Genomic DNA, 12753 nt, shown 5'->3' with positions numbered 1-12753 from the left:
AATGTTTTGTGTTACCAGCTGAGGCTGCCGATAAAGAGGGCACAGGGTCCCAGGCGTGGTACGGGTGGTGTGTATGAACATTGTCTCTCTTAGACACAAGAGCCTGAATCTCTCTCTCCACCTCGCCCCTGATCACTGCAAGTTTCCTTCCAAACCTGGGAACACACACACACACACACACACACACACACATTGAAATACCCCTGCATGCTTATTCTGGGCACTTTACTAGAATAAACGGAGAGCAGATGCATCGCTACCGTGTTTCCAGGGCTTTGAGGCTCTTGTTGCGGGGCTGCTGTTCCAGACAGCTGACTGCAGGGTTGCCAGCAGTGGGCAGGGTCATGGCACTCAGCACCAGGCTGGTGATGGCCTGCACCGCTAACACATTCAACTGGGTACGCTCCAAGTCCTCCTGGAGACAAAAGGAGGAACAAAACAATGAGTCCGATGGGAAAGATGGACACTATGCTAATGCGTCCGAGGTGCCATGGTTCTTTGATGCTCACACGCTGAATTCACACAAATGCTTTCTCTTTAAGTGCTTCTACAAGAGTGATGAGTTCTGCAGTCGTATCGACCTCACAAACCAGCAGTACATTTAAGGATGTGAACAACGTCTTTGTGCGTGTACCTCCTGCTGTGCCTCCTCCTCCTGGTCCATAGTGATGGGTTGGGTGACCAGCACCCCCAGCAGTGTGGCCCAGGTCTCCTCAAACTGAGTCCTGCTGCTCCAGCCTAAACACAACAAAACCATTCACGTGTCAGAAAGTACAGCAATGCATCCTTCATAATCTTGGTCAATCAGATACTGCACTTCCATCATATGACTGTGTGTGTTTCTGTACCCAGTGTGTTGATGCGGTAGAGGAACTCTCTGAAGACGTCCTTTTCCTGCAGGAAGTCCACCGGGATCTCGGGCAGCGTGGTGCCGTACTCTCCTCCTGGCTGAGGGGACCAGCCCAGTTTCCAAACCTAAACACACACACACATCATTTTAATAGACCAATATATGCATGCGTACAAATTGGAGGCATAGTATTTTTCACACACTGACCAGTGGAGGTACTCGGGTGTAGCTGTTGACCAGAGGCAGGCGGGACAGACTGATGACAATGTTGCGCAAGGTCGGTGTGAGGAAAGCGGGGAATGCGCTGTTTCTATGGTGACCCAGGGAGAGGATGCTCTGCAGGCCTTCCACCAGCTCCGCCATGATCTCACACACCCGCCACTCGCACGTGTCTGCAACACACAGGTGAACGCTTTGGGGGATATTTGATGGCAAATTCGACTCAGAAGAAATGACACCGTGAGACTTTAAACAGCGTTGTTAAGCAAAGCCTTGAAATACCAAATAACATAAAATGACGCAGCAGTTTTACAGAAACTCCCAAGTGCTCACGGTCAGCATGCGCAGAGTCAACTTCATCTTCTTCAGCCTCTCTCTCGGCCTTCGTCTTTTTCTTCTCTGGATGCAGAAGCTGGTCACCAGGACTCACAGCCACTGGGAGGCCGAGACAAAACGTATGACCAGCATTGAAATGACACATTATAATGTTAAGGGACAGTTCAACCTCTAACTGTAGTACTATTCATCAATCTAGATCGTTTTGGTGCGAGTTGCCTCGTCTTGGAGACGTTGGCCGTGAACATGTCGGCAGCCTCCTCACCTGCAACAATGATGAGGTGCAGGCAGTAGATGAGGGAGCAGGTGTGTGTGGTGTACTCCAGGGTGGAGAGTTTGTTCCAGACACAGGGCTGCTGCAGGGCCAGACACAGACAGGACAGAGCCCACTGCAGGTCCACACTCAGGGGCAACTGGTTCTGGAGGAGATGCCACGCTACGACCTGGACGAGGAGAGAGAAGTGATCACATCCAACATCAAGATACAAACACGTCCAACATGAGAATATCAGTAGATCGATTGAGATGAAACTACGGGGTCTTCATCCACTAGATTCATTATTAAACCACTTTACTACTATTCTACGATGGAGAATGACAGAAACATTTTCTCTCAAATTATAAGCAAGAAACAGTCGAACAAGTAACGAAACTAAATCACATATTTAAAGTGACTACATTGTGTTTCGGTGGGACTTTCACACGTAGTCTTCTACCTCGGCAGCAGTGCAGGTGAAAGTAGTGATGAGGTGTTCCTTGTCAGAGGAGATGTGTAGTGAGGACGGCAGCTGGCTCACACTCAGCAGGTACTGGGACAGAGCTCTGCAGAGCGACAGAACCCTGGGGTAGAAACCGGGCTCATCTGAAATATAGAGAAGACCTGGAGCTGTAGAGGGAGAACATTCAACAAACATTCTCCTGCTTCTTACACACAATGCAACCGCAACAAATTCATGCTCAATAAAGTCACGTCAAATTGTACAAGAGCTCAAAATTGAAGAGAAATGACTCAATCCGACAGTAAACAATCTCTGCCTCCCTCCCACTCTCACCATACACAGCAGCTAGTTGGTTCCAGTAGGGCTGTGACTGGGCGGGCGGCAGGAAGGACTGGTGGGGGACAGGAAGTGACCCGGTGACCCCTGCGAGCCGCTCTAGGGTCACCTGCAGAGCCGTCTCCAACAAAAGCGACCCCTGACCTCGTGCTAACCGCTGCATCCCCATACTGAGACATGGACACAGCAGGCTTAGGTTGAACTCCTGGGGAGGGGGGGGGGGGGGGGGGGGGGGGGGGGGGAGGCCAGGTTCAGATGCCACATTTTCCAATTTGAATGAATCAATATGCTCGACACTATTTATCTGGAGGTCTGATCTGGGCCCTGCAGTCTGTGTCACCTTGCAGCTCATGATGTCAAATAGGTCAGTGGGCAGTAGTTTGGTGAGGAGTTCTGTCGTCTCCAACAGGGAAACGTCTCCACGAAGACAACACTGAGACTTCACCAGAGCCACGTACCACTCCTGAAGACAAGATCAGATCATGAAGAGAAAATATTTATACCTCCTGTTCTGAATTTATTCAGGATCAATAGACAGCAAAGACCAATCGCTCACCTTATCTGCAGAGACCAGCTCGGGGGCAGGTGGTGGATCCCCATCCAAGGGGTGTGACGTCACAGGAGCTGTGGGGCTGCTGGTGCCGGCAACCGTGGCTCTGAACCTGTCCAGCAGGGAGTAAAACCTCTGATGCCTGCGTTAACAGAGGTAGACAGAGGTTATTTTTGCATTATTTGGAGAATCCAAGGAACAAAAACTGCCTCAAAGCTGCATTACATACTCATGATCTGGTCTGAGCAGATGGGGAACGCAATGTTTAACTCAGTTTGACTTGTGCATCTTCTGGTGTGTGTGTGGTTTTTATTTTATAGTCCTTTGTTCTGCTTTTTACGAGATGTTAATAATTGTAAAATGTGCAAACTATTCCTCAAATTTGCTGACAAGACAGAAGAGCTTCACCTCTGAGCCAGGCCGCTGGTCTGGAGGTATTCCTGGATCCGGTCCAGTTCTTCCACAGGCAGCTGAGCCACACTGTTCTGCAAAGTGGAGACAACAACACATGATCAACTAAATAGAAAACTGACACAGACATCTACTGAGCTACAATAATTTAACAAAACAAGCTCACAGACAAACTGGAAGCTGTGATGATAAAATAGAATTCATCAAATGTTCGGTTTACAAGCGAGCTCCCTTGTGACAAGAAAATGCAAACTAATCCGTAAGCTGTACCTGTAGCGTCTCAGCCAGCAGCATCTCCACTCTGCGACACGCCAGTGTGTCCACCATGCGAGCCAGAACCCTGAAGGGAGTACTGAGCAGCTTGTCCACGTACAGCATCAGCAGGGAGCCAGACTGACTCAGGTGGATGCCTTCCAAACACTGCAGAGTCTTCTTCAACGTGGTAGGCTGCAAAAGGGGGAGAGGAGTCAGTTAAGAAGGCAGAACAACAACAACAACAACAGGAGGAGAGCAAAGCGGCAGGGCCGTGAAAGAAGGGGAAAAGTTAGAATCACACCAGTGTTGATCAACTGAAAAACAAGAACACCGGGCGACCAAATCAAGAGGAAAAATGGTCACAACAGGATAAATAGAATAGAAGAAGATTTCCAGTAGTGAGAGGTACTGGGCAACGTCAACAGAGAGGGGAAAGAGTAGTTGGAGGATGGAAAGGGAGGAGCTAACAGGGCGTGATCTTACAGTACTGAGGTTGTCACAGCGGGAGTGGATGGCCTGGATGAAGAGGCCGCTGGCAGCTGAGTTGCGGTGCACAGCGCTGATGAAATCCTGCACTGGAGGTTCATGGGAAAGGCTGATGAGGTCACGCACGTGGTTGACAATCAGCCAGGTCAGATGCTCCGAGTCATGGAGGTTCTGACACTATTTCATCCGTGAGAAAAATTTAAATTACATGTCGACTTAAAACAGAGGTTTGTGTAATGAAAACATTTTTGATGATTGTTCAAATATTTTGAACGACTCTCACCACATAGTCACAGAAGAGGATGAGGGCTCCCCTGCGTACGATCTCTCGGTTGACCATAGCTAACCGCGCCTCGGGCGTGTCCTCCTCTCCTTCCCCTGAGGAGTGAGGACTCAGCAGCTTTGTGCACGAGAGGCTGTGTCCCCTGAGAGAGAAGGATGGAGACAGGGTAGTTTGTTAAGAGATGCAGCACCGTGCTCACAGGGATTTAATTTTGGACAATTTGCTGCACTACAAATTGACTTTTTAGATCCCTTTTAGTCTTGCAATTTATAATAATTGTGTTTGTTTGTGATACGATGAACCCTTTAGCAGAAATAAACGCTGATGAGGCACTCACCTGGGTGTTTGGTGCACCTCAGCCCACCAGGAGTAGTTGGTGTAGTCGATGATGAGGAGGACCTGGCACCAGAGCAGCACCAGAGAGGGGTGGGTGGTGATCAGGCACTGCACCAAGCTGTTCAGCCCCTCCAAGGGGTAAAACAGAGCGGCCTCTGCGCCGGTCTGTCCACCTCCACCCTCACCCTTTAGGAGACGAGTAGCTGCAGCGGTGATCCTGCGAAACATTCCTGAAAGCGAAAGGAAAACAAAAGACGAAATGGGTCAAGTCAAGACCAGCATTAACATCATGCAACCGATTTGGTGGAATGTAATGAATTTAATTTTAAAGCTTAATATCCATCCAAAATGACTATTGACATGATATAAAGCTCACCACTTTTGAAGACATGTATGAGACACATGAGCAGTGTGCCCAGCTGCTGGCAGTAGAAGGTGTGTTGCTGCTCTGTAATGTCCACTTTAACCTGTCTGGAGGAAATGTCCTCCAGCAGCACTCCTACCAGCTGGAGAAGGAACCTGGAGAGAGGGAATAGAGGAGAAGGTGAAGAAAGAAGATATGCATGGAAGCAACGTAGTGGTTGAAAATAAAAACACCCCTCAATCCTTACGTCAGAAGCACCCTAAAACCACACTCACTGACCTGGCAAAGGTTTCCTCAGGCGGGGCCTTTTGTGCCTCACCGACAGGCTCCTGGTCGACGAGTGTGTCGGCAGTGGGCGGGTCACTCGGGGAGAGGCTCTGCTGATGCAGGCGACGGATTGTGTGGCAGGAGAGGAGATGCGGGGTGAGAGACAGCTCGTGGACCCGTGACAGGACAATGTCCTCAGTGGACTGGGAGACGAGTACCCGGAGCACCGCCAGGATACCGGACACCCACAGCTGGACTGTAGCTACCGACGCCTGGAGGAGCACAGGTTTGAGTTCAAGTCAAAAATATATATTTTGCCATCACTTAACAAAAAGAAGACACGGCGTGTTAAAGGGAAATTTCTAATTTCTGTTCAAGTGTACGCTGTATTCGTAATATTTCCACCGCTTTACCGTCAAACAGCCTTTTCCGGGGAACTGAAGCAGTTCATCTTTGCGCTCTACAAATCTACACGACTCCGTTGACAGAAACACTCATTTTACCGGTCAGAACACGAACGTTGATGGTCTATCGCTGCCTCGGTCCGTTAGTTCGTGTTATTGGTGACTTTGGTGTTTTTAAAGGGTTAGTTCGGATTAATCAAAAATCACACAATAACACAAACAAACTAAGCAACGGAGGCAGCGGTAGACCAGCAACTTCCCGTGTTCTGCAATGTAAAACTACCATTTTTGTCGAAGAAGTCAAGAGAGCATAGACTCTGTTCCCGTTCCTGTACTCCTGAGGATAAGTACCTCATACAGACACACTTCAAAACATCTGAACTATCCCTTTAAGTAGATCAGATAGTCACATCTAAAGTCTACCCAGATCTCACCATGGTTATCGGGGTGGTGAACATGCTCTTGAGCAGCATGTCTACCGGTCTGAGAGAGGAGGGCGCTACCGTCTCAAACAGAGTGTTCAACACTCCCAACGCCTCCGGAGAGTCCAGGTGCATCTGTGAGGACACAAGATACAAATACATTTACTTCAATCAACTTTACTTTAGACACATGGGTCCATTCAAATAAATAAAAATTTAAATTTGTACATAAAATTCCTCAACACAGCATGAAAGGTGGAAACATTACTCGTCACAAACATATGACTTGCACACGTCCATCTTGGGAGCTGTAATTAAATCAAATTATTGACCAGTTCATTTAATATCACGGACTGTTGGCTGATTCTCATTTAGTCTGGGATAAGGTCTAAAACATATTCATGGAATCAGCACCTTTTCTTTGCCCCTGAACACAATTCATCTCCAGCAGTGTCTTGTAGGATATTCCACATGACCAGCTTAGTTTCTTAGTGTTTGAACCAACATACTTCCGGTTGTTTACATTTTTTCCTTGTGATTTCCAAGATCGGTCAGATTTTTTTTTTTCCGGAAAAAATAAATGAATTAAAATCACTATAATGCAAGGAGTTATGTGAGGGAGTTCGTTGTGTCTCAAAAGGATCAGGCAAGATGACACCCAGCTGGTATAGAACTGTGTGTGTATGAAGATGTATGGAACCATCGCACAGAGAACCCGATGCCTTTACAGGCCCTGTCGGCAGGAACCAGCCTCACTCTGTGTGGAGTCGCACCGGCTGCAGCACACTGCTCAGTGTTGGAACCATAAAGACTGCCACACACACACACACACACACACACATGCAATGAATGTGACCGTTCAATAAAACTAAAATCTACAACCAGAGACATAAAGTAGACTACTGACCTGTTGTACACAAACAGTAGCCATGGTTGGTTCTCTGGAGAAACAGGACTTGAGGTAGCCCAAGATCTCCTCCACACACTGATAGAAGACATAATTCAATGTATTCATTCACTTAATGTGAACAGTGGTGAAAAATGATATAAGTTAATTTGCTTCCATCAAGTGCAATCATCCAGAATCACTTTCGTCCTGCTGCCACTAACATTTTATCAATGTGTGATTTCCAATCGAGCGGACGTCACGTCTTTACCTTACTGATGTCATGCAGTGTGGCCAGCTCCAGGAGCTGAGAGAGAACATCGAGAGTAGCTCGCAGGAAACCTCCAAACTTCTCCTGGCTGCTGTGGAGGTCCAGCGTCACCTAGGAGATACAAAAACAAACAAACACACACGAAATATGAACACCACCATCCACCGCCATCCAGCCTACTAAAACCTGAAGAACCCTTTTGTGTCACGATAGGAAGCAGTGTTCAGACCTTGAAGTTGGCATGTGTGGCTTTGAGGACGTCATAGAGCTTGAGGTAGGGGGGCAGGTGGTAGAAGTTGCCGAAGGTGGTAGATTTGTTTATGGCGGTTGTGCTGTCTGCTGGCCTGCCTGCTCACAAAAAGCAAAACATCAAACTTTTCATATATTCCCAGACACGTCACAGAGACCATCTTCACCTGTCATTGGTCAGGTGTGCCTGTACCTGTGTTGACCTCGTTGCTTTTCTTTGGGCTCATAGGAGCAGCACTGGGCTCAGCAGCATCCTTCTCCTTGCCTTTTCTGCGGATGGGACTGAGGGAGGGGGTGTTGCTCAGGGAGGGGAGGGTGGCCTAAAGAACAGAGTACAGAAAGTGAACTCCTGTGGAAACAACTTAGTCATAAGCAGATAAATTAAAGTAAAACGTGTCTTAAAAACAATCACTTCTGACTTGGAGCCATTTAAAAACAAAGACTATAAACAGTTACCTTCACCGCTGGTCCCGGTGGTGTGTCATCCAGCACATGGGCACAGATGTTGAGGATCTTCAGCAGGTGAGAGAAGAGCTGCTCCACCATGGCCACCAGGGAGCGCTCCGACAGCCCCGCCCATGGCTCCTCCATCTTATTTGGGTTGGGGTTCGTGCCTTCTTCCTCTCCGGCCCAGGGGTTGCGCATGCATTTCGGGGCCACAGCTGGGAACATGATTAAGGGGCATGTTAACCGATAACAGGTGACTGCTTTTGTCTCAAAGTTCTGTTTGAGTGAATATAATATATTTCAAGCTTCAGGTAAAATCTCAATGCATCTATTACCCACCAGCTAGCAGATTGCCAGAAAGCAAAAGTGCATCCTGGTGTGAAGAAAGATCCAGTGGAAACCAGGCAGAGGAGAGTAAAGAGAGGACCATGTTGGCCATTCCGACTGTCAGAGTCCTCCGCTCGTTATCTGGTGCGGATGAAGAGGCTGAAGCACCGCTAGGCTGTGACACACTGCAGAACAGAGAGACAAAGACAGAAGATAAGCAGGTGTAAAAAGGGAAAGAAATGAAATGATGAGAAAGAGTAATGTCGCATTTAATGAACAAGCAAAGGATGAATTCACAAGACAGAGAGGGTACACAAACCTAAGGGCCCGGCCTCTGCTGCGGCTGAGACTAGAGCGGGAAGAAAAGCTGCTACTGGAGCTAACATAGCCACAGTGCCAGCCTGTACTCCAAGTGCACACTGGGAAATTTAAAGCCAGGAGGCACAAGGCTTCACAGCAGCCAAACTGCAGAGAAACAGACAAATGAAGTGTATTTTAACATGTTGTCAGAAAAACAAAAACGCACAAGAAACATTTTATACAGCAGGCAAAACAAGTGTTCTGTGCGAGTGGAAGCTCACAGTCAGGGCTCTGGAGGAAGAGGAGGTGAACGCATGGGAGACGGCGGTCACGACTCTGGACAAGTTGTTCTCGACTGTGACGTCAGACACATTGTTGGACAAGTTGTAGCCCCGGTACGTCCTGGCAGACAAACAAACGAGCAGAGTTCCTCAGATATTGTGTTCTGTGATTTTGAACCATTTGGACTTAATTTCAAAGTCCTGATAGTCTGTACATAACAACTTACTGCGTTTACCATAAAAAGAACAAGTGACCAAGTATCCTGAGAATCATTTCTTAGCAATAGAATGGCACTGAGCGCCTATGAGATGCGACACCAAAGGAGTGAGTGTCTGTGTGTCCATGTACCTTGTGATTGTGCTAACTGTGAACTGGGAGGGGGGTTGTGTCTCATGCATCAGCAGCTGCAGGTAGACTGAACTCTGGTCCCGGGCAATAGCCACTACTGGGTCCCCTTGACCCTGGTCACAGTCATAGAACAACCTGGAAACCAGCCTGGCAGAGAGACATGTGGGGCGGATGAGAGGAAAAGGAAGAGGGAGACATTAGAAAGACTTTGGTGCACCTAAATTAAAAGTAAAGACGCACCAGTCTGGAGCCCAGAATACAGTACATGAGATGAGATAGTATACCTGCTGACAGCAGAGGCAGCCACGTGCCGGACTCTGGGGTCATCATCTCCCAACAGACGGATGACCACATCATTAAGGACTCTCTCCTGCAGCCGCAGCCGCTACATAGAGAAGAATGTGGAATTAGTCAACTTTTAGGATACACACTGCACGCGTTTGTGTCTAAAAACAACTAATTCCACATGAAGACGACAGGAAAGGAGAAGTTACCCCAGTGTAGTGATGATCCCCTTTGTGCAAAGTCTCCGTTTTCCTCTCCAGGAAATTAACTAACCTAGAAGAGGAAAGAGTGAATGTCTTAAATAGATTTTTAAAAATTTCAAAAAAAAAAAACTTTTTTCACTTCGTCATTATGGTTAGAGTGATTAGAGCAAGTAGCTCCAGGAACACAGAAAAAAGATCTAAATTGATTTTTACCGAAAGTCCATCTCAGCCAGGGTCTCCAAGAGCTCCGTGCGAACAAGCCAATAGGACGAGTCCCTCAGAGCAAGAAGGTTTATCACCAACTGCAGGCCGAGCTCACTCAGGGTACTGCTGCACACAGTCATGAGGCAGTGCTGGAACACACATCAAAAAGGTCAGCCTCAAACACACACACACACACACACACACACACACACACTACTGGCACACTCATACAGACACACTCACCCTCACTGCAGAGCAAGCCATCTTGCAGGTGACAGAGGATTCATCTTTCAGAGTTTTCTGGAGCAAAGGCACCAAGTCCACCAGGGACAGAGGGTTACCTGAAGAGAAAGGTGTCATACAGGTGAAAGAGAATCATTAAATGATATCCAAACATTGATGATGTCAGCACCAAGAAAAACACACCTGTACAAATAAGAGAAGATAGAACTTTATCAATCACGACGGAAATAGACACAATAGAATAACAAAACTAACACACATATATATATATATACTGTATACAAACAATATAATAATTATTAAGTCTAAAATAAATAATACTGACACCATTGCAAAACAGAATACAATAGCAATAAGAGTAAATAAAGGAAAAGTATCCCCCCCCCCCACACACACACACACACACACACACACACACACCAACCTGTTGCACTCTGCACGCTGGCCAGCCAGGTGTGTATGTTGTAGCGTGTTTTGGTGAGTGCAGCTTGTATGATGGCTGCACAGAGGATGGCTGTGGCCCCTCTGATCTGGGGGTCCCCATGGGCAATGAGGCCCAGCATGTCACTGATGTACTGCTGCTCTGCAAGGGGACAGAGAACGAGAGCGCACGGTCAAAGACGCTGCGGAAGAACATACAGTTGTCAAATAATGCATTTTGTAACTCCCACTGCAAAAGAAGAATGCAGTGCAGGCCTTTTACGCACAAGATATTGTGACATGGAGAAGTACATTTTAAATAATAAAATCAATGACGGCTGAATTGCATTTAGGTGCTTTAGATTCAGGGTCCTGGTATTGTGCATGCTGACTCACCGTCACACCGCCATGCATTAGTAGGACATAGATAATGTTATTAGTAATACCCGTTTCTCCTACTACGACGAGTCAAAACAGCGATACGTTATTTTAAGTTTTTTGCTCATGATGGATATTAAAGAACGCTAGACTCAGTCCTCTGGCGTCTCTGTTTGTTTTGTTGAAACTGGCCTGTTCAGGTGTCTCACATCATCTAAATAGGATTGTCTTTTATTTTTGTTTGCCCTTACCTTCAACCGGGATGCCGTCCAGCGGCTCCAGGTAGAGGGAATTAAAGAAGGCTTCAGGGTGCAGCGCTGCTGCTGCCCCAACACAGCTGACCGCCAGAGCCTTCACGCTCACTCGCACCTCCTTGTCAGGGGTCAGACCTGGGAAAACATAGCAAAGACACACACACACACACACACACACACACACACACACACACACACACAAAATGGTGTAAAACAAAACAAGAAAGTCAGACAAACAACTGACAACATTGTGTTGAGACTGTGTCTCTAAATGTTCATAGTTTAAAATACTGTTTGGTAAAAACAAGGTTCATAGGTTTTGTATCATAACAGTGTCAATAAAATTCATTCCTGATTGGCCAATCAAACCGTGATGCCTCTGAACGTCTGCAGCTGTTAGGTTTTATTATGGTTTATTTATTAAGGCTGTCATCATAGACACACCCTGCTAATGGTCTTATTGCCAAGTCAACAGACATTGATATTTCTTGTACCTTTTTTAAACATAACACTATTTTTTGATTATAAAAACATCGACAGATTTCTGACAGATCTGGAGTCTCAGATTTTCTGAAGCTAATAATTCTGTCTACTCTTAACCGTAAAGATATTATCGGTTACTATGATAAGCAAGATGTTGGCGCTCTTGAATATCCGATCCATTTCTTTATTCTATGTCATTTATTTTACAGATTTCTTTTAAAGTTCCCCTAAGACTAAAACCTCTATGAAGCAAAGTTACCTTTAACTGAGTTTCCCCGAGAACTGAATTCTCTACTTGAATCAGTTTATTGAACAACAGGAATCTGTGTGGTTGGTACTTAATTGGACTTAGGACGACATTATTATTAAACACACATATTGTATATTTTGAGCAGTTTTGATAACCCTCACCATTCTTTTGTCCCGTCAGTAGGAAGGAAGCAGCAAGAAGCCGTACACAGTGCACCAGCGGCTCCACCCCCTGGTCAGTATAATGTCCAATGGGACCCTTTATTCGTGATGGCTAAGAAACAGTTAAAAGTTAAAGACAGACGCATAAGAACTTTGCTTTCTTTACCTTCTGGTGAGACAAACTAGCATGATGTTTTCCGTGTGTGTTCACCTTATTGTCAGGTTGGGGTTCAGCAGGTTCATCCTTTGGTACGAAGCGGTCCACGCTGCTGTCTGAACACTGCCGGTTGTGACCTCGGCCTTCGAAGAGATGAGGTTTGCTCAGCGCTGCACACAATCAGACAAGCACACAGAGAAACAACAAGTAAGCTTAAAAAAAGCTTTATATCAATAAGCAGAACTGGTGTTCGGTTGGTTAGAACCAGTGTTTTTGTATGCTCAACTGCGTACGTACGTACGTACGTACACACACACACACACGCACACACACACACACACACACACACACACACACACACACACAC

General features: G+C 46.6%; 1 protein-coding gene and 1 non-coding gene across 2 annotated transcripts in view; both read right to left on the bottom strand.

Moving 5' to 3' along the window:
- Positions 1 to 4: 4 nt before the first annotated feature.
- The window catches only part of htt (huntingtin), a gene marked incomplete at its 3' end in the record, with an annotated part of 21626 nt that continues 8877 nt past the window's right edge, over positions 5 to 12753 (bottom strand). Inside the window, exons 15-50 of the mRNA XM_031864437.1 lie at positions 12441 to 12556; positions 12230 to 12341; positions 11333 to 11470; positions 10708 to 10866; positions 10284 to 10381; positions 10050 to 10189; positions 9843 to 9906; positions 9633 to 9733; positions 9349 to 9495; positions 9000 to 9120; positions 8738 to 8883; positions 8431 to 8603; positions 8101 to 8306; positions 7838 to 7964; positions 7625 to 7743; positions 7396 to 7506; positions 7108 to 7223; positions 6251 to 6386; positions 5425 to 5684; positions 5158 to 5300; positions 4783 to 5011; positions 4446 to 4587; positions 4160 to 4339; positions 3692 to 3868; positions 3419 to 3495; positions 3017 to 3152; positions 2801 to 2923; positions 2458 to 2665; positions 2122 to 2267; positions 1671 to 1848; positions 1403 to 1504; positions 1058 to 1242; positions 849 to 975; positions 635 to 738; positions 261 to 415; positions 5 to 155 (exon numbers count right to left, since the gene is read on the bottom strand). Coding sequence (XP_031720297.1) covers positions 5 to 155; positions 261 to 415; positions 635 to 738; positions 849 to 975; positions 1058 to 1242; positions 1403 to 1504; positions 1671 to 1848; positions 2122 to 2267; positions 2458 to 2665; positions 2801 to 2923; positions 3017 to 3152; positions 3419 to 3495; positions 3692 to 3868; positions 4160 to 4339; positions 4446 to 4587; positions 4783 to 5011; positions 5158 to 5300; positions 5425 to 5684; positions 6251 to 6386; positions 7108 to 7223; positions 7396 to 7506; positions 7625 to 7743; positions 7838 to 7964; positions 8101 to 8306; positions 8431 to 8603; positions 8738 to 8883; positions 9000 to 9120; positions 9349 to 9495; positions 9633 to 9733; positions 9843 to 9906; positions 10050 to 10189; positions 10284 to 10381; positions 10708 to 10866; positions 11333 to 11470; positions 12230 to 12341; positions 12441 to 12556 — 5153 coding nt within the window. The remainder of the gene's footprint in view (positions 156 to 260; positions 416 to 634; positions 739 to 848; positions 976 to 1057; positions 1243 to 1402; positions 1505 to 1670; positions 1849 to 2121; positions 2268 to 2457; positions 2666 to 2800; positions 2924 to 3016; positions 3153 to 3418; positions 3496 to 3691; positions 3869 to 4159; positions 4340 to 4445; positions 4588 to 4782; positions 5012 to 5157; positions 5301 to 5424; positions 5685 to 6250; positions 6387 to 7107; positions 7224 to 7395; positions 7507 to 7624; positions 7744 to 7837; positions 7965 to 8100; positions 8307 to 8430; positions 8604 to 8737; positions 8884 to 8999; positions 9121 to 9348; positions 9496 to 9632; positions 9734 to 9842; positions 9907 to 10049; positions 10190 to 10283; positions 10382 to 10707; positions 10867 to 11332; positions 11471 to 12229; positions 12342 to 12440; positions 12557 to 12753) is intronic.
- On the bottom strand, positions 6927 to 7056 carry LOC116393010 (small Cajal body-specific RNA 14). Its single transcript, XR_004213368.1, has one exon.

This window comes from Anarrhichthys ocellatus, unplaced genomic scaffold, assembly GCF_004355925.1.
Source record: "Anarrhichthys ocellatus isolate YVR2014 unplaced genomic scaffold, GSC_Weel_1.0 scaffold31, whole genome shotgun sequence".
NCBI lineage: Eukaryota > Metazoa > Chordata > Actinopteri > Perciformes > Anarhichadidae > Anarrhichthys > Anarrhichthys ocellatus.
Note: the sequence above shows the minus strand (reverse complement) of the source record. Positions and strands in the feature narration are given on the sequence as shown.